The sequence below is a fragment of the Ursus maritimus genome, unplaced genomic scaffold (genome assembly GCF_017311325.1).
Source record: "Ursus maritimus isolate PB19 unplaced genomic scaffold, ASM1731132v1 scaffold_6, whole genome shotgun sequence".
In the NCBI taxonomy this organism is placed as follows: domain Eukaryota; kingdom Metazoa; phylum Chordata; class Mammalia; order Carnivora; family Ursidae; genus Ursus; species Ursus maritimus.
The window spans coordinates 9,589,690-9,611,039 of record NW_024426774.1 but is presented as its reverse complement, the minus strand read 5'-3'; the positions used below and the strand labels follow the sequence as shown (position 1 = coordinate 9,611,039).

The following is a 21,350-nucleotide window of genomic DNA, read 5'->3' as shown; positions in this document are numbered from 1 at the left end:
CCAGCTTCAAATTTTCTCATTTTTCACACTGGCTGTGCTTTATAAATTTCTTATTTCCAAACAACCTAAACCTTCTGGGACATATATAAATCATAAATCAGTTTCATTTCAATTCAAGCTTCCTCTTGTTGCAAAACTGTGTATAATTTTTAAACCATTACTATCCAACAGCTGTTCAGAAAGTACTTTACAGGATTCACCTTCCCAGGGGCCCAACTGCCACAGTAAAATTCCCTCCAAGTGTCAGGTTACCACCTTTTGCAAAAGCTTCTACTGCTCTGTCATAATTCAAAATTATTACCAAATCTGATACCTGAAAATGAAGAGATCCATTTATTTAAACATAATTATGTATAAATGTCATTTAAAATATATGCTGATTAAAACTCAAATACATACCATATAATGTAGCAAGAATTTCAGTGTAGACAGTGAAAGAATATGAGAGAAGAATCATTTTTATTTTGAGCTGAGGATGTAAGCAACGGATATTTGCACAGGTAAGTACAACAAACACCTCTGAGCATTCACTATGCACCAAGCATATACTGTGGGGCTCTGTGCATACTCCCCAGTCTTCTCAACAAGCTTGTAATGTAGGCAGTGACAGAGGTCTAGCGAGGTTAAGTGGACTGTCACAGTGCTAGCCAGAATAGATCCAACAGAGGTAGGCCAGAAAGATTACAAGTACTGCCTTAAGCTAAACATGTCAAGAAAGCCAAGCTAAAGACCGTACAACCAGGAGTAAGGGCATAAGATCCGGGGTTCTCAATGACATTTCCACACTGAAATCCCTGGCATGGCCATGTGTCTACCACTAATAAAGTGCACACTGTCCACTTCCTTTTAGGCACAGAAATTCAAAATATCAGAAGGAAGCTAGTTAACAATTAGTTAATGCCTCCTACTGAGTTAATTCTCTAAGTAAAAGCAAAAACTAGAATGTGGGAAGAATGCTCAAGACCAACATGGACAAGGCCACTGCTGTCCACAAGCCCAGTGAGAGCCCAGAAGTACGGAGAGCCCTCGGCGGTACAGGCCTAAGCTTCAGCCTAGCTCCCTCCTCGAGAGCGGTGTGACCTGGGGTATTCTGACTCCTTTTGGATCTTTCATCTTTTCATACGTGAAATCTGAAAAATAGGACCCACCTCACTCATCTCTCTGAAGGTCAAAGATGCGTGTCACACATACCTCGAAAAGGGAGGGTGTACTGACTGATGCTAAGAATTTGGGCCAAAAATTCTACTTCTGCTTCTAGCATATTGTGTGATCTTGGGCAAACAATTGAGCTGTTTGAAACCTTGGCTTGTTTCTCTGTTTTAAGGTGGGTGTAATAATAGGGGCCACATTTGTAAGTAGACTCTGCATACATGTGTATACGTGCACAACATACATATAAGGTTGGTTAAAGGACTAAGTGAAATCATTTGTAAAGCCTGGCATGTTTACCACAACTCAATAAAATATGCAAGCAGACTGATGTTTAAAAGATTACTTAATTTATTTAGTTCTTTAATGTTTTATGAGTGTTTTAAAATCAATGTTTTCATTTGACCCACAGAATACTTATGACCAAAAGAGATTGCACTTGAAAAGACCTAATGTAGATCCTGATACAACTAGATTCTTTAAAAAATGTTTAATTTGAATCATTTTATGAAAAAAATGCACTTAAGTTCCATAGGACAAACTAAATTTATCAGCTAATTGACCCATATGAAATACTTTACCTTGACTCATATCAACTGTTATTTCCATTTTATTTTATTTTATTTTTTTAAAGATTTTATTTATTTATTTGACAGAGACAGCCAGTGAGAGAGGGAGCACAAGCAGGGGGAGTGGGAGAGGAAGAAGCAGGCTCCCAGCGGAGGAGCCTGATGTGGGGCTCGATCCCAGGACTCTGGGATCACGCCCTGAGCCAAAGGCAGACGCTTAACGACTGCGCCACCCAGGCGCCCCTGTTATTTCCATTTTAAATATGGACAATTTCTGAAGATTGTGGTGTTGAATAATACAGAATTACTTAGCATTTTTATGCAAAATTAAGTAATTTTGCCAGTGATTGTATGAGCTCTATCTTATATACATTTTTAGGTAATATACATAAAATTGCTTTGCATGATGCTTGGTATAAACACATGCAGGAAGTATAAATCCCCTGCCATGACCATGTAAATACCTCACTGATATTGTCCCCTTCTGCTTGGTACTTCTTAGTAGAATTAAGTAAGGTAAAACCCTAAGAGTCAACTAAAGAAAAAAGTAATCCTTTAATTTTCTGTCTCATCTCAATTCAGTTCTCTCTGAAATAAGAGTAAAATAATCCTGTGTTCTTTGGTGATATTGCTAATGAGAGAACCAGGTCAAAGCTCTGCACGATTTAAGGAGCAGGACAGGGGCCAGCAGCTCTAGATTTGTTTATGCACCTTAGAGTAAAAGCAAAACAGATTCCCGGAGAGAAAACAGGAGCAATAGAGCAAAGAAACAGTATAAGACAGACTTTTGAAAATCTGATAAGGTTTTCTAAGAAGTTTGCAATGAGATGTAAGTATAAATAAGACGTCAGTTCTGTATTAAAATTCAATTCTTACACAAAAGAATGAAGAAAGCACAACTACTCTGCAGGAAAAGCTCGGAGAGGAATGTTAACCCCTGGTCACCCTGAGTAACAGACCTCAGCAAACAGGTATAGGGTAGTGTAGCCAGGAGCCCACCCCAGAGGCCATAGTCATTAGAAGCAAAGTTACAAAATGAAACAATGCAAAGTCAGCATTTGAAGTAATTTGAAGATGGGATGTAACACAACTGGGTGTTGCCACACGTGAAGATACACTGTGTTAAGCCAGGTATGCCCAGGATCTGAGCTCTGGTTTATTCAAAGCCCACTGTGGAGATAAGCAGCTTTGCAATCAGCAAGCCATACGTGGCCAAGGACAGTCCGTCCGATTTGAGGCATATTTGTTCTACAGATGTGCCAAAGATAGAAAGAGAGCAAAGGGTGAATGAGCAAAATTTTACTCTCAATGAAAGAACACTGGTAAACATCAGATAGTTGTAGGTGGGGATCTATCCAGAAAATGAAATATGTGGAATAAAATATATTTCGTTGGTGGTGAAATAAGGACAGTAGCTGGTCTCTCAAGTTCTATGGAGTAAAGTTTCAGCTGCTTTTAGAGAAAATGGCAATTGTATGTTTACACACTTACCTCAATTCCTATTTCAAATCCTCCACCAACCCCAGCTATCCCAATGGCTGAAGGTGCAGACCATTCTAATAAAAATAAGAAACAAATGTTACCTTAACATTAAACCCCTTAGCACACACATATGGGAAGGAAAAATGCTACACTGAGAATGAATAATGTTTCTTTTAAAAATAACAAGACTTTGGCATTTCCCCCTGTGTTTTTAATATTCGTTAATAAGTTTATATAATTTTTAAGTTAAAAATGTTTGAAAGGAATTAGATATCGAGGCTCACAGACTCACAAATCCATGCCCCTAATCTTTCTCTATAAACGTGTATAATATATCAAACTATTGAGTCCGTACCTACTAAACACACACAGCATTTGATCATTTCAACTCTCAATATTTATATAATGTTTCACAAAATAATTGAGCTGTATAATTCGAGTTTTTAGTTAGAATCTCATCATAGATATAAGAGAGCAAAAGGGTTAAAAAAAGTTTATTATAATCACTTCTAAGGGGTAACATGATAATAAACTGTTTCTATTGTAAATCTGAAAGCAAAAACTGGTCTTTTTGTGCCTAGAAGAACAAGAAATAGGTTATAAATTCAAGATTACTAAGATTTTAACAAGATAAATTTCCTTATGTTTGAAAACTAAGTACAATAATTCCATTTGAATTAGGAAAAAAATAAATTTTATGGGGGAGGGCGGGATAGTATAGATAAAGTACTTTCTGAATGCTTATTAGCTTCCTAAAGCTAATTTTGTGTTCTAGATAACAGGATATTGCTTGAATATATTCAGAACTAATCCACCCAGGCTTAGGAGAGTTTTGATTACAGAAATTAGTGTCATATAATCCCAAAGTTGTTTTCCATTTCCTATGTTAGGAACTGTCCCTGTTTGAAGACTGCCCATCTGGCCAGGATCTGGGGAATTTGCTGATTCATTTGGGCAATTACCCTCTGCAGACTGAGCGGCTGACACTCAGGAAGATGGGAGAGAGAAATGTAGGTATTCGGCCCAGTAGAAATGTCCCCCCAAGGTTCTGAGAGACCCCAGGCGTTGTGAGGCCTCCACCTTTGCAGACAGCCTCTGGATCAGCCACCGTGGGGCACTCGTCACAGACACTGACGGGCCTTTGAATGTGCCTCTGCTTCGTCTGGTTGTGCTGCTGGAAGTCTGCTCAGGAAAATGTGGGTAGTGCTTGAGAAGAGAACTGTGCTGTTTTCATTTCATAGGCAAAGACTGAACCACGAAATGCTGAGCCACACCTTCAGGGAGAGGCTCTAATTTACTGTGGGGACACATCACAGGACACAGTGGACCTGACCACTGAGGTTCCGTGGCCATGTGTCCCACAAACACCCAGATGTATCTATTGTCATTGTTTTATGTTCTCTTTCAGAACAAAATGAAATTATCTACACTAAAAAACATCTATTAAGAGAGAAATACGTTCAATTATATGAGTGAGCTGAGGTGTTAAATTGGTATTTTTTTACACCAATTGGTTGGTTATGACACATCTACATACATTTCAAATATTACTATAAATGTTGGTTAAATATTGGGAATTAAGGGAAATATATTTTGTTTTCATCTTTGAAAAATCAAGTATTAGATTTCACCCCAGAAAGTAAAACCAAATTGTGTTGATCTTGACGTGCTTCTACCTTGGGTATGGGCTTTAAAGAAAAATTTCAGTTTTTATGGTTTTCTACGGGAACAGTAGAAAGATTGCAGATGCTTCTGAGTTTCTTACCAACTTCCATGTAACAAAAGAAAATTTATACCACGAAGCTGAAAGATAAGATTTATATTTAACATCAGAAATGCAAATATTGTCATGTTCAATATTTGCTCCATGGAAGAATTCCAAGATGTGCATACGACAGAGCCAGATCACTGCCCCGAGTCTTGTCTAACAAGCTAAGAGGAGGAGAAACGGGAACGCTCGCTGTCCTTGTTGACGGGACATCCAGAGTGCACATTCCAGGATGACAACGTTAGGGGCATGAGGAAACCTATCATGTTCCCTGCCAAATGTGTCCAAAACGAAAATAATCAACTTACTTCCATCTGGAAGACGTGCCAGCACGACCCCACTGCCTCCTCTAGCAGTTACCAGAAATCCAGCTTTTATCACAGACAGAATCGCAAGGCCCTTGGCTTTAGCAATTACGTGGGCTGTAAAATGAAGACACGGGCAGGTGAGCATTTTTGGTGGACTTGCCTGAACAGATGGGCAAGTTTAGCAGATTGAACGCACACAAAACTCTGCAGGGCAGGATCCCGGGTTCTCAGTACCAGCCTCAACGGCACGTATAAGCCGAACACACTGGCGTAGCCGCGGGCCACGCCCTCCACGCCACCTGTCTTTGGGGCGTGTTTCCAATGCTGCCCACAACACATTGAGGGCTCAAAACTCCCTGCAACTGCTATAGCAAAGGAGATACGTGGGTGAGATTTTTTTTTATTGACATCTACTAGCAGGAGAAATAATTTGGAAATTTCAATGAACTGAGAATATAACTCATAAAAACGAGTTATTGAATTAAGATCCATACAGAACTAAGTACTAAAGAGAAAGCTGACAAAAAGACCGTCATCCCGAAAACAGCAGAGCTTTGGTCTTAAAGCCCTAGGGTTAGTTCACCTTTCACGAATATGAAAATTAGATTCAAATACAGAAAAACCAAGTGATTTTGCCACTTTAAAGGATTTTTAACTTTATAAAATGACCATTCAAGTATTCAAGTAACACATAACTACTAGTGTACTGAGAATATAATTTAATTTATACGATATTGGTTTATTCACATTTCAGGGAAGTTCATTACATAAAATGAGTTATTAATATATGTACCCCCCAAACACTGCACCTCCCTTTTCACAAACAGTACATCTTTCAAATAACAAGGGAAGCTCGAACATCGGAAGTTACACTTGGTCCCCGACATCACTTTTAAGATGGTCTGATTTATTGTCTTTAGTCAAATATTCCATCAAGAAAGTCAAACCAGACACCATACTCAAATACATACAAATGGTTTTGTGGGAATCCCTAGAAAAACACTAAATTTCTAATATAATTATGCACACCACTTCAAAATTTTAATTAACAACAGGCTCTGGGAGAGAACTCATCTGAGAGCAGGCAGTTGCGTGCAGACGTGTGGAGTTACTCGTAGTGAACAATGCACAGGACACGAGGGTGGGCTCTTAGACCACTGTGCCACCCAGGCGCCCCTCATTTTGTATTTTAAATGGTTGTAAGCATATTGTGATGAGGTTGAAAGCTAATTGTATATCACGTAGGTTTATTTATACGACCACGTTTGGGCAGAACGTCTTCCCCTACTACCTCACACTCCACTCTCAACGCGCGTGTGGTCAGGATTGCCTCTATTCAGATAGAACAAAAGGAGATGAACATATTTTAAATGTCAGGTTTGTTTTTATAGATTTTCCACACAAATTTGGAGACACTAAAATACCAATAATGCCTAAATAATTTGTGAATTAGCCTTTCACTTATGATATAGATGCACTGATTACAGATTCCCTGATGGAATTTTACTGCACAAAATCCATGAGAAATGATCCATACTGAGATGTTTCCATGTCAGGAAATAGAATTTATCCATAAACTGGGCTAGCAGGCTGTGTACGCAGATGCTGATATGTATCAGGAAATTCCTTCTACCTCCTGCTTCAGAATATTGCTATTGAAAATTCAGTTTTTCTGGTTGAATTTTCTTCAAGTCTTAAAACAGTACTTATCAAACTGGTATGTGCATACAGATCACTGGAGAGTTTGTGAAAAATGCAGATTCAGACTCCCTAGGCCTCAGTGGAGGCTTGAGGTCCTGCATTTCTAACAAGCCCCCAGGTGATGCCAGCTGCTGGTCCAGTCTGCACTTGGAGTAGCAAGGCTCCATGAAGCACTGTTTTCTCGATGGGAGTAGTGGCTGGACAAAATAATAATAATAATAATAATAACAATAATAATTATTATTATAACATAACAGATTAAATTTTTTTAACATTTAAAGTTCTGCTAAATAACTTAAAAAACTGGCTTAAGAAATTAAACTAGTTTTTAAAAAAGAAGTTAAACTAGTTTTTGTAATGCAGGATCAGTTCCCCACGCCCATGATTAATTAAGACCGCAGCAGCACCCAAGCTAATTTGCATATGAATCTTTGGCAAAGAGGAGTACTCCTTGAACCACCTCCTAGAAATAACGGGGAGTGGCAGAACAGGTAGTGCTTCCAAAAGCCCATCCCTAGACTCAGGTCTTCTGTGGTCCACCTTGCATTAGCTAGAATCCCATGAGAAACAGTCCCAGCCACTCTGATCCCAGGGTCTGATTCGGCACATTTTGGGGGGGAGGGGGCGGTTTAAGCACTATATTTTAATGACCCAAGGACTATGACACACAGCTTGGTTAGGAATTATTGATTAATGCCTTCTTCAACCACTATAAAAAGTAAATATCTTACCTCAAAAAAGAAAACCCAAAATGAAAATTGGTTTATGAGATTAGCTAGTGATTTTGCAAGATAAGCTTCTAAAGGCCTCAGGAACTGAGGACCATGATAGGTGAGTTCGGGGAAAGCCAAGGGCGCACTAGGAAGGGGAAGCAGGAAAGGGAGCCTCCACAAAAGGTAGAGGCAAAGGGAGGCGAGGGGGCCCCAGGAGACCGGCTGGGAGATCAGCCGGGAGGAAAATGGTGCTCTGAGGGCTTGCTGCTCTTAGGGGGTCCTCTGCCTGAGGTCTCGGAGTGCACCAAGTAACTTAGACAACAAAACAAATTTAGAAATGAGAGGTACATATTTTATTTACCAGGAATGATCTTATCAGGTCCATTTCTGGAAGTTATTTCCGTGAATTCTCTTAGAATTTTAGCAGCCTTTTTTGCTTCTGATTTCAAATTGGAAGGTATAGGGTTATTCACTGAAAGATCAAAAAAAAGATTTCAATGAAAAAATCTAGTAAATAGGAGTTAGAAATTTATTATAATTTCATTTTTTTCTCATGCAAAATTGAGCACTAACCAATTGTATCCTTCTAGACAGAAGAAATGAACTGTAAATCCTCAAATTATTGTCTCATCTCTATTTTCCTGATAAATTAAATTCATTCTGAGATTGGGAAACACTAAACTCTCAAAATCCCAGAAATTATAATATCCTGGGATTGAAAGACCTTAAACAAAATCTGGTCCAATCTCCCAATTATGCTTCTGCTCTCTGTAATTCTTAACTCGCCTCAATACTAATTAAAAAACTTTAAAATTTAAAGAATTAACAAAAGATGTAACTTACAATGGTCTATAATAAAAATATAGAATGTACTATATCTAGGTATTTTTGTCAAAATATTGAACTGTCTGTATGGATTGTCCTTATTAGTGAAATTCTAAGAGACTCGGAACGGAGTGATTACTCCATGTGTTTGTCTTGCTTGGGTGTCCTCTAGTCATACAAGCACGAGTGTGACCCCACGAATGCACAGATAACCCTCCCAGACCTGAAGTATGTGGGGACGGATCGTCCCTTTCTCACAGGAGAAAGGAATCCTGAGAGTCAAAGAGATCAAGAGGCTTCAATGTCAAGTCTGTGGTTTAGGCCATCAGATGCATTTTTCATTTCAAAGATGATGTTTTCAGCTCCGAAAGTTCCATTTGTTTTGGTTCTTCCCATTTCTGTCCTCAGTAGATTTATGTTATTCTTTAAATACTTGAGCATATTTGAAAAGGTGCTTTATCCTTGACTGATAATTGCATCATCTCCGGCCTTTCAGGATCTGTTTTTGACAGATTTTTCTCCTAGTTATGGGTTAGATTTTCCTGTTTCTACCCATTTCTAGTAAGATTTAATGGTTGCTAGAGATGGTGAATTTCGCCCCACGGAGTGTCTAGATTGTGTTTCTTCTTTCGGGTTGATGCCCTTGGTGGCAGGCACTGTGGGGAGTTACTTGCTTGTCACCTCAGTCTTTCCAAGGTCTGCTTTTGTGTTTAGCTTGGGTGCCTGTAAAGTATTTTTGACGTGAGCCCTACCATTATGGTGTGACTCTTTGAGTTCTCTCCCAGCGTCCTTGGGTTTTAATGAGCTCTCTCCCGTTTGGATGGTGGGAACTGCTTCCCCTCAACCCTCACTGAATGGAAGACCGTTCACCTCATGGCTTCCTGGTAGCTCCACCTTGGAAGTCCCACCCATACACACGAGGTTTTGTATGCGGCCAGGGATTCGTGGGGTCCCCTTGCACATTTCTTGAGCCCCTCTCTTCCGGGACCTGCTTTGTAGGTTCCAGTTTCACTGGGCTCCCCAAAGCCTGTGGTCTCTTTCATGCAGCGAGAGCTGCCCCTGGAAGGTGACTTCGGGCAGGAAAACGGGCAGGCATGGGCTTCACCTCACTTCTCCCTCCTCCCTGGGGCCCGAGACACACTCAGCCGGCGTCCAACATGTGAAAGCAGATCCTCGCTGTATTTTGCTCAGTTTCTACGGGTTTACAGTAAGTGGCAGTAAGTCTTTTTTGTCATGAACTTCTCAGTGTGCTTTTATTTGTTGAGTAATGTAAAATATCTTTCCATTCCTGTCAAATCTCTCATATTTTCTATAAGGGGGGTATTTCTCTGTTTCTTATTCATTTATAAAGTAAGGGAATTAACCTTTTTCTAGAATATAAGTCACAAATATTGATACACTGTCATTTGTCTTCTGAATTTTCTTATGATGGTTTCTTTTTCTTTTTTTTAAGATTTCATCCATTTATTTGACAGAGAGAGAGAGCGTGTGAGCACACAAGCAGGGGGAGGGGCAGAGGAAGAGGGAGAAGCAGGGTCCCCACTGAGCAAGGATCCCCACTCGGGCCTTGATCCCAGGACCCTGAGATCATGACCTGAACGGAAGGCAGACGCTTAACTGACTGAGCCACCCAGGCACCCCTTATGATGGATTTTCTACTTTTGTCTTAATGGAATCAAGGTCATCTTCTCTTTTAAGTTTTACAAGTATCTCTAATTAAATGAAATGACTCACAAGTTCACATGGAAAATAAACAAGCAAGAAAATAGAGGGAGGGGCGCCTGGGTGGCGCAGTCCTTAAGCGTCTGCCTTCGTCTCAGGGCGTGATCCCGGCGTTATGGGATCAAGCCCAGCATCAGGCTCCTCTGCTGGGAGCCTGCTTCTTCCTCTCCCACTCCCCCTGCTTGTGTTCCCTCTCTCACTAGTTGTCTCTCTCTGTCAAATAAATAAATAAAATCTTTAAAAATAAATAAATAAAATAGAGGGAAAAAGTATGTAAAAGAATAGTAATGAGGGGGGACAAGTGCTCTGCCAGAAGCTGCAACATATTATAAAGGCTCCACAATTTATAATAGATACAAATATAGGCAGAAAATTCAACTTTACAAAATGGAAAATTCAGAAACTGACTCATATAAAATAATTTAGTATATAATAAAGATAGCACCTTAAATCATTGTACAAAAGGTGTATTACACAATAAATAGTGATCTTTTGGGGGAAAACGTTTATCCCCTGCTTGTTACATGGGGATAAACTCCAAATTCATCAACGATTTGAAATGCCAAAAAACAAACCATAAAAGGACCAGATATTATGTGAGAATTACTTTTCAAATTCTTAATACAAAAGGCCCAAGTATGACAAAAAAATCTCTATTTTTAAATGATCAGAAATTATGGCATAAGCATACTGTAAACAAAAAGGAAAATGTATATATATGCAAATATTGAAGGAAAAAACCACCCCTACTGGTAATATCCACCAGTACTACGGTCTGCATTTTAGTGTCTGCTTCAAATGATCCCTATTGCTACATAGGTAGATTATTTCCATTTTCAGCTTTCATAGATACCACTGCTGGCTGGCAATCATCTTCGGATAGAGTCTTAAGAGTTGGAATTGATGAATCAAAAAGACCCAAAATTTGTTAGCTTTTTATTACATTACCAAATTGTCTTCTAAAAACACTACCCAAGTTAAACTGAGCCACCCAGGCACCCCAAAATACTACCCACGTTTAGAACCACTGGGTATTACCATAAAAAATTCCACTGTTAAGGCGACATTGGGGAAGTCTGTACATCAGAAAAACAGGATGACAAATTTTATTTGAATTTATCTGAAGACTAGTGAATTTTTCTTTTGCTTGATTGCATTTCCTGTTCTGCGTATTTCTGCTTCACATTCTTGGACTGCTTCTCTGGTGCCGTACTCCTCTTGTCTATAATTCTAATCATGTTGCAAGTCTATGTCTCTGCTTGCTTTTTAAAAAATTATTTATAGTTTTTCAGTGTTTGTTTTTATTTATATGGCAACATTTCTCTGGGCTTTCTACTGTTTTCATCTTTCTATTACTGTGACTAAAGGCCTTGATTAAAAAAAACAAAAACAAAACTAATACAGCCATTACTCTATATTCTCTTCTAGAGCTTACATTTTACATTAGATATTTGGCCAACCTCAGACTTATATTGGTATAGGATATGAAGAACCTAGTATTTTTAATATACACAACACAATTTATTGAATAATCCACAGTACTTAATTAAAAATGTCACCTTCATGACAGAAGCAAGAAAAATATATTCATATATATACTTGCATATTTAAATATATATGACAGAGATGACATGGTAGTTTAATAAATTATTCTGGGACAACCGGTCATTCAAATAAAAACAAAATGAGATTATAATATCACATCATACACAAAAAATTTCAATAACTGATCTCCTTAATACTAAAGGCAAAATTTAGTACTTTTAGAATAAAAGTAATAGAAAATATCTTTATTATTTGGGCAATGGAGGAATGCCCCAGACAGTGCACAACAACAACGGGAAGCCACAGCTATATTCAGCTACATTAAAGTCACGACAAAGTTGGGTCAACATACATTTGAAAATAAAAATATAAGTGACAGGGGCGCCTGGATGGCTCAGCCGTTAAATGTCTGCCTTTGGCTCAGGTCATGATCTCAGGGTCCTGGGATCAAGCCCCGTGTCAGGCTCCCTGCTCGGTGGGAAGCCTGCTTCTCCCTCTCGCACTCCCCCTGCTTGTGTTCCCTCTCTTGCTGTGTCTCTCTCTGTCCAATAAATAAATAAAATCTTTAAAATATATATATATATATATAAGTGACAGACTGGAAGATACTTGTCATACGTATAAACGGCAGAGATACAGGGTCCAGAATACAGAGAGATCTTCAAAAATCAATAAAAATACAAGTAGCACAACAGAAAACTGGGCAAAGTGTTCAATTAGTTAATTCACAGAAGAGGAAAATTCTGTGGCACACACTCAAAAAAGGAAACAAATTTTCCTCAAGAAGAGGATGAATAAATAGTTTGGTGTAGCATTAAAACTGTATTCTATACAGAACTTCAAACAAATTAGAGACCCATGCATCAACGTGGGAAAATGGGAATAACACAGAAAGGGAAAACCAGCTGCATAAAGATATGTGGAGTATCATAAGCTCACGACACTGTTTCAAGGCATGAGCAAAAATAAATATATATATTTTTATATAAGATTTATGCATAAAATATAAAATTTATTTATAATAGAATACACATAATATTTATGTGTAAAAATTATATATAAAAATAAATATATATAATAAAAGTATAATGAGACTTGATTTGGGGGTGGGGTGGTCTTGGGGAAGGCTTCTCTAGGGGGCCTACTTGATGTTTGCACTTTTCTTCCTTAGGCTAACATAACGTGCACATATGTTATGTTATCCTCAATAGTCCCTTGTGTGTCTGAAATATTATATCACTAAGATTGTTCAGCATAAGCTGAATATTAGGTGATGAAATATTTAATAAATTAGTGGCCCCTTATACCACTGCTGTAAAAATGTACATAATGGATAATGACTCCATAGGGTGTCTATCATTTCAAATCTGACCTCTCTGGGCCAGCAACATTTGTTGCACGAAGAGGCGTGGAAAAGTAAAAACTGTATGTTTACCTTTTCCACATTCCTGTGCACACACGGCCTCCCCCTGTCCTGCACACATACGCGCAAATAGGCACCAACAAAATTCAAAGGCCAGGGATGTGGTGAGAGGCTGCACATTAAATATTTAATTGTTACAGTCTGCATCTGTCTAACATAGCTACTTCTGGAATTTGAATTTCTAGGAGCTAATGTAAAGTTACTCCTCATCTTCTCAGTCATATACTTATTTAAAAATGGAACTATCCCATCTTGATGACGGTATTGAGAGACTGAAAGCCTCATACTCTTTTGGTATTGCTCCTTTTACGGGCAATGGTTTCTTTTAAGTACAGAGATGAACACAAAAAAGTTTTCAGAAGCACGTAATTTTTCTATAGGGAAAGAATCGTAAGACAACCATTCAAAATTATGTCAATTTACTAGTAACCTTTGAATTTGTCCTATTATTAAGGCTTTGATTATACAGTTTGGATTTAGAGGGTCTCAGAAAAAACTAGAAAAATTCCAATTTCCATGGTTATAAAGACATTTGGGCCTTTAAAATACATTTTATGGAGTTAGTTTTTAGCCATGATTCCAGGTGACACACTAATGACATACAATTGTTTTTTGGTATTCCCTAAGATCTAGAAAATAAATATATGGCGAGGGGCATTTCCAATTTTCCAAATTTCCAGTACGGTATTGGTACAATTGATAGATTTTAAAAGCCATGTTTGGGGGCGCCTGGGTGGCTCAGTCGTTAAGCATCTGCCTTTGGCTCAGGTCATGATGAGGCTCCGCTGGGAGCCTGCTTCTTTCTCTCCCACTCCCCCTGCTTGTGTTCCCTCTCTCGCTGCCTGTCTCTCTCTCTGTCAAATAAATAAATAAAATATTAAAAAAAAAAAAAGCCATGTTTGGTGAGCATACACTGAGATAGGAGTGGCTTCGTTTCCATTTTGGCTGCTGAGGGAGAGGAGGTGTGAGTCAGCAAACGCGAGCACACCTGCAAAGCTAACACAAATTTGTCTGCTCACAAGGTACATGCATTGACTGTAATTTGCATTATAACTAGATGAGATTCTCAATTTCTGTTGCTGTCTAAGCCGAGGCCCCATACCCTACCTTTCATAGGATGAATGAATCGCATGCAGACGTGCAACTTTACAGGTTGTGTGGCTGGGACAGCGGGTTGCCCACCCACACTGTGCGTCTATGCTGCGGTGCGGCACTGTCCCCGGGAGGCAGCTGCCCAGAGAAGGTGACATGACAGTGGAGAACTACATTTTTCTCCACCCTCTCTCTCCTGTCACCATCACAGTCCCAAGAGAGACGGATGGAACATCACCCCATGGGGAAAGCCACCCACTACCTACACTGGACTATATTATTTGAAGGAGAAGAAATTCTTACGGTATTAAGTGATTGAGACTTGGAGGCTTTTTATGGCAGCTAATATTACCCTAATTATTACATTTTAAAAATTATCTCTGATCTCTGAAGAAGTAAGATGGTGGAATATTTGCGATTTTCATTTTCTGACTTCAGACTAGATTTGACTTGTTTTATATATATTCTAATCACTTAATTGGTTTGGAGAGGTGGAAACATGGGTAAAAACACTTTCTAGAGACAATCATACATATGTTAACATTCTTATCTCTTTGATTACATAATATTCACAGTACACTATTTGCAAGTCCTTCTAAAAAAAGCAAAGCAGTGGTTTTGCCTTTCTATTAAATGTTAAAACATTTAAAAAGACGTACCTTCTCTATACCCGTACCTCCTGTTAGTGTACACCGTAAAACAGTTCAACGCTCTGGGGCCCCGTCTCAGCTCTCCCGTACCCCAGCTGTGCTGCCCCTGCAGCTGTAACCCCTCCTGCCGGGCTCCAAACAGGACGTGGAAGGAAACAGCAGATTGAGAGGGTAGTCTGCTGTGAGAATTATTTGTTCTGGATGGCACCTGAGGCTGAGAGAGCCCCAGCAAGGATGGGTTTGGAAGAGTGCACACTCCGTGGAGAGGACGGCAGAGGGCCACGTTCCCCCAGGCCGCACCTGCTCAGGGGCTCTTGGGACACCTTCCCGGGTGCAGGCAGTCAGCAGCTGGTGGCGAGGGCCACGGTTGGAGTCTGGGTGCTGGCAGGAGCTGTGCAGCTCTGGTTTCTGAGTAGAGGGGCCTCTCCTGGGCCTCTCCTGTGGCTGGGTGCGCTCCCCCGGTGTCCTCTCACCACATGCTGACACCTGCCTGTCCCTCTTGCAGTGTTCCTCCCACACCCACTACTGAGGAAGCTCATCACTGGGCCCGTTTGAAAGAAGTAATACTTTGAGGAACGCTGTTTCCCACAATGGACCCCAGAGCCCACAGTGAAGGGCGTTTTCGGAGGTGAGGGGCGATAAATTGAAAAGGGACCCCCGTTCCCCCAGGGGTTGGCTGACTATGGCCCTGGGCCAAGTCCAGCCACCACCTATTCACCTATGGCCTAGGAGGTAAGAACAGTTCTTACATTGTAATGGCTGAACAAATTAAATCAAAAGAATAATAATATTTTGTGTGAAAACACATTTTCAAAGATGTAACCAGTGAGATCACATCACAGACCAGCGTTAATAGCTGACATTTGTGATTTATTTTGATGATAAGGAACACGAACCTTGAACCTCACGTAGCAAAATGTTCTCCCATATAATCACATTTGTCTCATCACAAGACTTGTATTACAAAAAATAAAAAGTTCTCAATTATATTTCAGTTTTTATCCAATAAAAAAAAACTGTGGTCATTGTTTTCTGTCTGGTTAAGTGTCTACATACACCCTCAAAGCCTAATATATGTACCATCTGGCCCTTTAAGAAAAAACATTGCCGACCTCTGCCCTCTTGAAATGCAGCTCATTCTTCAAGACCAATTTGAAATGCTGCTTCTGAGCGAAGCCAATGTGCACACCCCTTCGGATCACTGAACTGTTGCCAGGGCTGACCTCATGGGCACACTGTCTGAGCAGGCTTACGGGGGTAGGTCAGCAAGGTGGCCTCCTGTCTCCTGCGGCTTCATGACCTGTCCCTTCCTGGGGCAGCAGAGGGGGGCTTCTCCACTGTGGCTTTGCACAAACCAGTCAATGACCTGAGGAGCTCAGGAACAAACCTGCCCCCTGGTCTGGTTTCAGGGTTCTCACAAGGACCCAGAAGCCACCAAGGCTGCTAGCACTGCCTTGATCCACCTTCTGGACAGCATGAAGAGGCAGAGGCCAGTCCTCCTTTTTGGTTTCCTACCAGGGTCCTCTTGTCCCCCAGGCCCCATTGTTTTCCTCCTCCCCACCACCAGCCTGGCCCAAAGATGATCAGTTCGGGTGGTGTCTATTCAAAGCCTCCTGACTGGTTTCTCTGTTCCTAGTCTTGAACCCCTATGGTCATTTCTCCATAGAAATGTTCCATTTAAGTAATAGCTAAAATAACAGTACCCCATTGCTTGCATCCCTCAAAGTTTTCCCATCATATTTAGTCTTCACCATAGCCTATATCCTTACTCTGTTAACCATATAGATCTGTCTGCATCTATATCTATCATATCTGTCAATCAATTATATCTGTCTGTCTGTATCCACCATATCTACCTACCTACCCACCTACCTACCTACCTACCTACCTGTCTACCTACCTGTCTACTTATCTACCTACCTACCTACTTACCTACCCACCTACCTATCTACCTACCTATCTACCTACCTACCTGTCTACCTATCTACCTACCTACCTACCTACCCACCTACCTATCTACCTACCTACCTACCTACCTACCTACCTACCTACCTACCTACCCACCTACCTATCTACCTACCTACCTACCTACCTACCTGTCTACCTATCTACCTACCTACCTACCTACCTACCTGTCTACCTGTCTACCTGTCTACCTGTCTACCTACCTACCTACCTATCTACCTGTCTACCTACCTGTCTACCTATCTACCTACCTACCTACCCACCTACCTATCTACCTACCTACCTACCTACCTACCTACCTGTCTACCTATCTACCTACCTACCTACCCACCTACCTATCTACCTACCTACCTACCTACCTACCTGTCTACCTGTCTACCTACCTACCTGTCTACCCACCTACCTACCTACCTACCTACCTACCTACCTACCTGTCTACCTGTCTACCTACCTACCTGTCTACCTGTCTACCTACCTACCTACCTACCTACCTATCTACCTGTCTACCTACCTGTCTACCTATCTACCTACCTACCTACCTACCTATCTACCTACCTACCTGTCTACCTGTCTACCTACCTACCTGTCTACCTGTCTACCTATCTACCTACCTACCTACCTACCTACCTAGCTATCTATCTCAGTCTTCCTTGTACATCTCCTTCATAACAAGGTCAACACCATCGGGGTAAGTACATCGACTATTTTATTTTATGAACTGTAATATCGCCAGCACATACACCATAATGACATATAGTTAAGTGCCCAATACATGTGTTAAATGCATATTTGTGTGGCTTTTGGGAATTAGAGGTTAAATCCCTGTGAGGACTAGACAGAGTCCATTTACATACAAAATCCAATGGATTTAGAAGAAAATGTGCCGAGTAATAGAAAATTTCTCTGCCTCTCAGATGCTATAATATTTCCCAGACCTTATGAGAGACAAGAGCCAGAGGGAAGCAAGGGACAAGTCGATGGTGCAGCACCCTAAAGCAGTCCTTCCCAGGTACTCTAAAGAAAGGGAGGATGAAAAGAGAAGGAAACCCAAGGAGGTGTGACTGCCATGAGACCAGTGCTGCAGCCCCGTGCACGCCCAGCGCCAGCATGGCTCACCCCACGAAGTTCCTGTCAGCCCAGGAGGCACGAGAGGGCCAGCAGTGCTGCCCGCAGGAGGGTCAGCCTGGACTGTCGGAGCCTTGTGAATGCAGCAAGAGGCAGCTTAGCAGAAGCTCCTGGACTAGTAGGCACTGAAGGCCAAAAGCAAATCTAAGTGGGCAGTGCTAGCCCAGACCTGGCATCACCCTGAAACATGACTGCCTCCAGGGAGAATGAAGACAGACAAAGTTGATAGAAAACAAGGGTTCATGATACATTTTCATATTTTTGGCACTTGAGTTTGTGATTTCAGGCTCACACCCACCCAAGTGTCTTTTCTTCCTACTTCCTTTGTGTTCCCAACTTTTTCTTTTTGCACCACTAAACTACAACCCTTGCAGGGCAGAAGCAGGACGTTTTACTGACCTCTGTGCTCTGCAGTGCCTTGTTTGTATGTCTGGACGCTCAGTACAACTTACTGAATTGGATTAGCAAACTGTGGCAGAAATGTGTTCCTTCTCCCCCTGAACACCTATGTCTTATTTCAGAACCAGCACGGTTTGCACCTTTCATTGATGCTACCCCTAGAATGGAGCAGGTGACCCGAGTGTGCAGACAGGAACAAATCTCATGCCACAGCAGAGCTTCAAACCAAAGCGGACCTATCAGCATCTCACCAAGTGCTTGTGTGGAACTGCCAGAACTCCTCTCTCCCAAGCACTTCCGTTTGGACGTGCTACAAGATTTTGTCCGCACAAGGGGAGAGCCTGAGAGCAAAGCTACGCAGAAGGGCACTGGACAAGAGCTGCAGAGAGAAGCTGGGCTCTGCGGCCCTGCTGGAGCCCAGGACTAGGCAACAGCTGAAGCCACAGCAGCTCAGGACTGTCCAGTCACTTGGCCCAGCACATTTTCCCTTTCTGCTAAAGCCAATTTGGATCAGATTTTCTAACACATGCAACTAAAACTTAGTAAATAGTACATAAATCTTACCCCCAGAAGACTTTCTGCTGTGAACCCTATCAAGCAAGCAGAATCGAACCAGTCAAATAAGCAAATTCCACAGTTGAGAGCTGCTATTGCAAACATCCTGCTGTGGAGAAAGGTCGCAGCCTTTTTTATAAACACGGGAAGGGGGCTATTGGACTTGGGATTCAGACATAGCCTCCAGCGCACCACAAAGTGCAGTCTCTAAGCCCTGGTCACGGTCAGGATGCCTTCGTGTTCAGCTCAACTATACAAGACTCTGTTTACTTTGTTTTAATAGCACAGATTTTATTAAATTTCTGATAAAATCATATTGCCTGGTCATAGTTATGTATAGTGAATTTCTCTGTCAGAGCCAACAAATAATAACAATTTAGACATAAGCCTCAGTTCCCGTCCTCAGCATCAAATCATGGCTCACCCACTTTCCCTCTCCTGTGCCGTAAGGGATGTAGAGAGCGTGGTCTGGTCAGAAGTTATGAAGATACAGGTCATTACTAAAGAAGCCTTTTACATTTTAAATCATGGGTAGCATCTGAACATTCATAAAAGTCTTGAGTCTTGAATCCCGAGGCAAAGCAAATTCTCTAAGAATATTTGAGTTTCCTCTTGAGAGTGAATGGCTGCCAAACCTCAAGCTAGGAAACTTAGCTTAAAACTTTCTCAAAAATGATTAAAACTTTTGAAAATGTCCATACTAAGACAATTTTATTGTAAATTAAGAGTTTCTAAAATACTGGGAAGAAAATTTTTACTTTGGAAACCTCAAAAGCTTGAAAGGAGCTTAAGCTGTGGAAAAAATTTACATATGGGCAATAAACTAGGGGCTGGGTCACTTTGGCAAACTTGCCACCTGCGGGGAGAAACTGACCCCGGTTAAGCACCCCCCACCCCATTACTCAAGGCCAGGACTTCCCAAACTTTCCTTCATATCAACAAGCACCCACGATAATATTTTCCTCAGTGGATGCTCTTCTCTGAGAGAGGTACGTACAGGAAAAGTTTAGAAGTTTAGAAACAGTTTTCCAAATGTCCATTAATTAGATATTAACCAAATTATTAAGCCTTATAACTTACATGAAATAAAGGTTAATTCACTGAATTGATAAAACCCTAACCCAAATCAAAGGAACTAGAATGCTGCTAAGGAAATATATAGAAAAATAGATTAAATCTTAGTCAAAGTAGAAGAAACTTCATACATCTATATAATTTTTTAAAGGCTTAGACATACTGCCCTTAGCTCAGAAGCTTTATTAGAACATTACCATCTTGAACGCCACTGTCCGACAACGATGGACATTGTTTCTTAAGTGGACTCTTACCTTTCTGTGACCTTGGTTTAACTACATCCTTTGACTGAAGCAGACAGAACTTATCAGTTTCAGAAATCAAAACCGGTCTCTCTGGTCACATCAGCAGCCTTCATAGTCCAAATGTTAAACCAGACTGGCCATTTGAACCCCAGATACTGGTGTACCCTGTGCTTCTTTTCTCCTCCCCCTGACCCCAGGCTGCAGATGGGGGACAGAGTAGGGAGTGGTGAGAACTTAGCTTTCAGCATAAGGAGACTCTTGATTTACACTCACTTTATCTCTTCTTAAACTGAAGAGTGATCCTGGCTTACAGCCGGACTACACATGCCACTCTAGTCGGATCATGTGGTGTAAAAAATGGACTCCTCCCAAAGAAAACAGAAAATTCAGCATGCTTACGTTTGAAACTGCATAGGATTATGTCTTATCATGACACAGTTGCAAACAAGGCAACAGGTGACCAGCAGTCAGTCCAGCGACACAGCCAGCCAGATTGCCCTCTGACCCATACCAGCTTTCCATCTGAAGCGCCACATCCTCCTTCTTAAGTGGAATAAAAGCATCAAATCACTCTTGATGAGCAAAGACTTATTATTATCTTTTAATCTTACAAAAGATAAAGGTTAGTATTTTCTCATTTTACAGGAACTTTGTTTAAATAGAACATCAGCAAACCAAGCAGCCAATTCTCCTTAATTTAAACAGGATGAACAGGATGGAAGTTATAACTGATGTTGATTATTCTAACCTCCAACATAGTAATTTGCAAACACCTCAGCAGTCAGGCACTGCACAGGTATTCCAAGAGCAGGCCCACACAAGAAGTAAAGGCTCCTGGGAGACCTGTGATTTCTCTGGAGTGCATGTATACAGATCTTCTAACTTATTATTAATTAGGCATCTCCCACATCTCAATAAAAACATTCCTGAGAGCAAGAACGCAGGAGAGGCATGCTCTGTAAGCAGAGGAAAACCTGAAAACCTTCTCTCCTACTGGTAGAACTTTCTGGGCCCATCAGATTCTGACTCCCTGGGGGCAG

At 40.9% G+C, this 21,350-nt stretch overlaps 1 protein-coding gene across 1 annotated transcript in view; it reads right to left on the bottom strand.

The window, feature by feature from the left end:
* The window catches only part of SH3YL1 (SH3 and SYLF domain containing 1), a 39,416-nt gene that overhangs the window by 16,721 nt on the left and 1,345 nt on the right, over positions 1-21,350 (bottom strand). Inside the window, exons 2-5 of the mRNA XM_040622878.1 lie at positions 8,052-8,162; positions 5,277-5,390; positions 3,210-3,274; positions 201-313 (exon numbers count right to left, since the gene is read on the bottom strand). Of these exons, the coding sequence (XP_040478812.1) occupies positions 201-313; positions 3,210-3,274; positions 5,277-5,390; positions 8,052-8,162 (403 nt within the window). The remainder of the gene's footprint in view (positions 1-200; positions 314-3,209; positions 3,275-5,276; positions 5,391-8,051; positions 8,163-21,350) is intronic.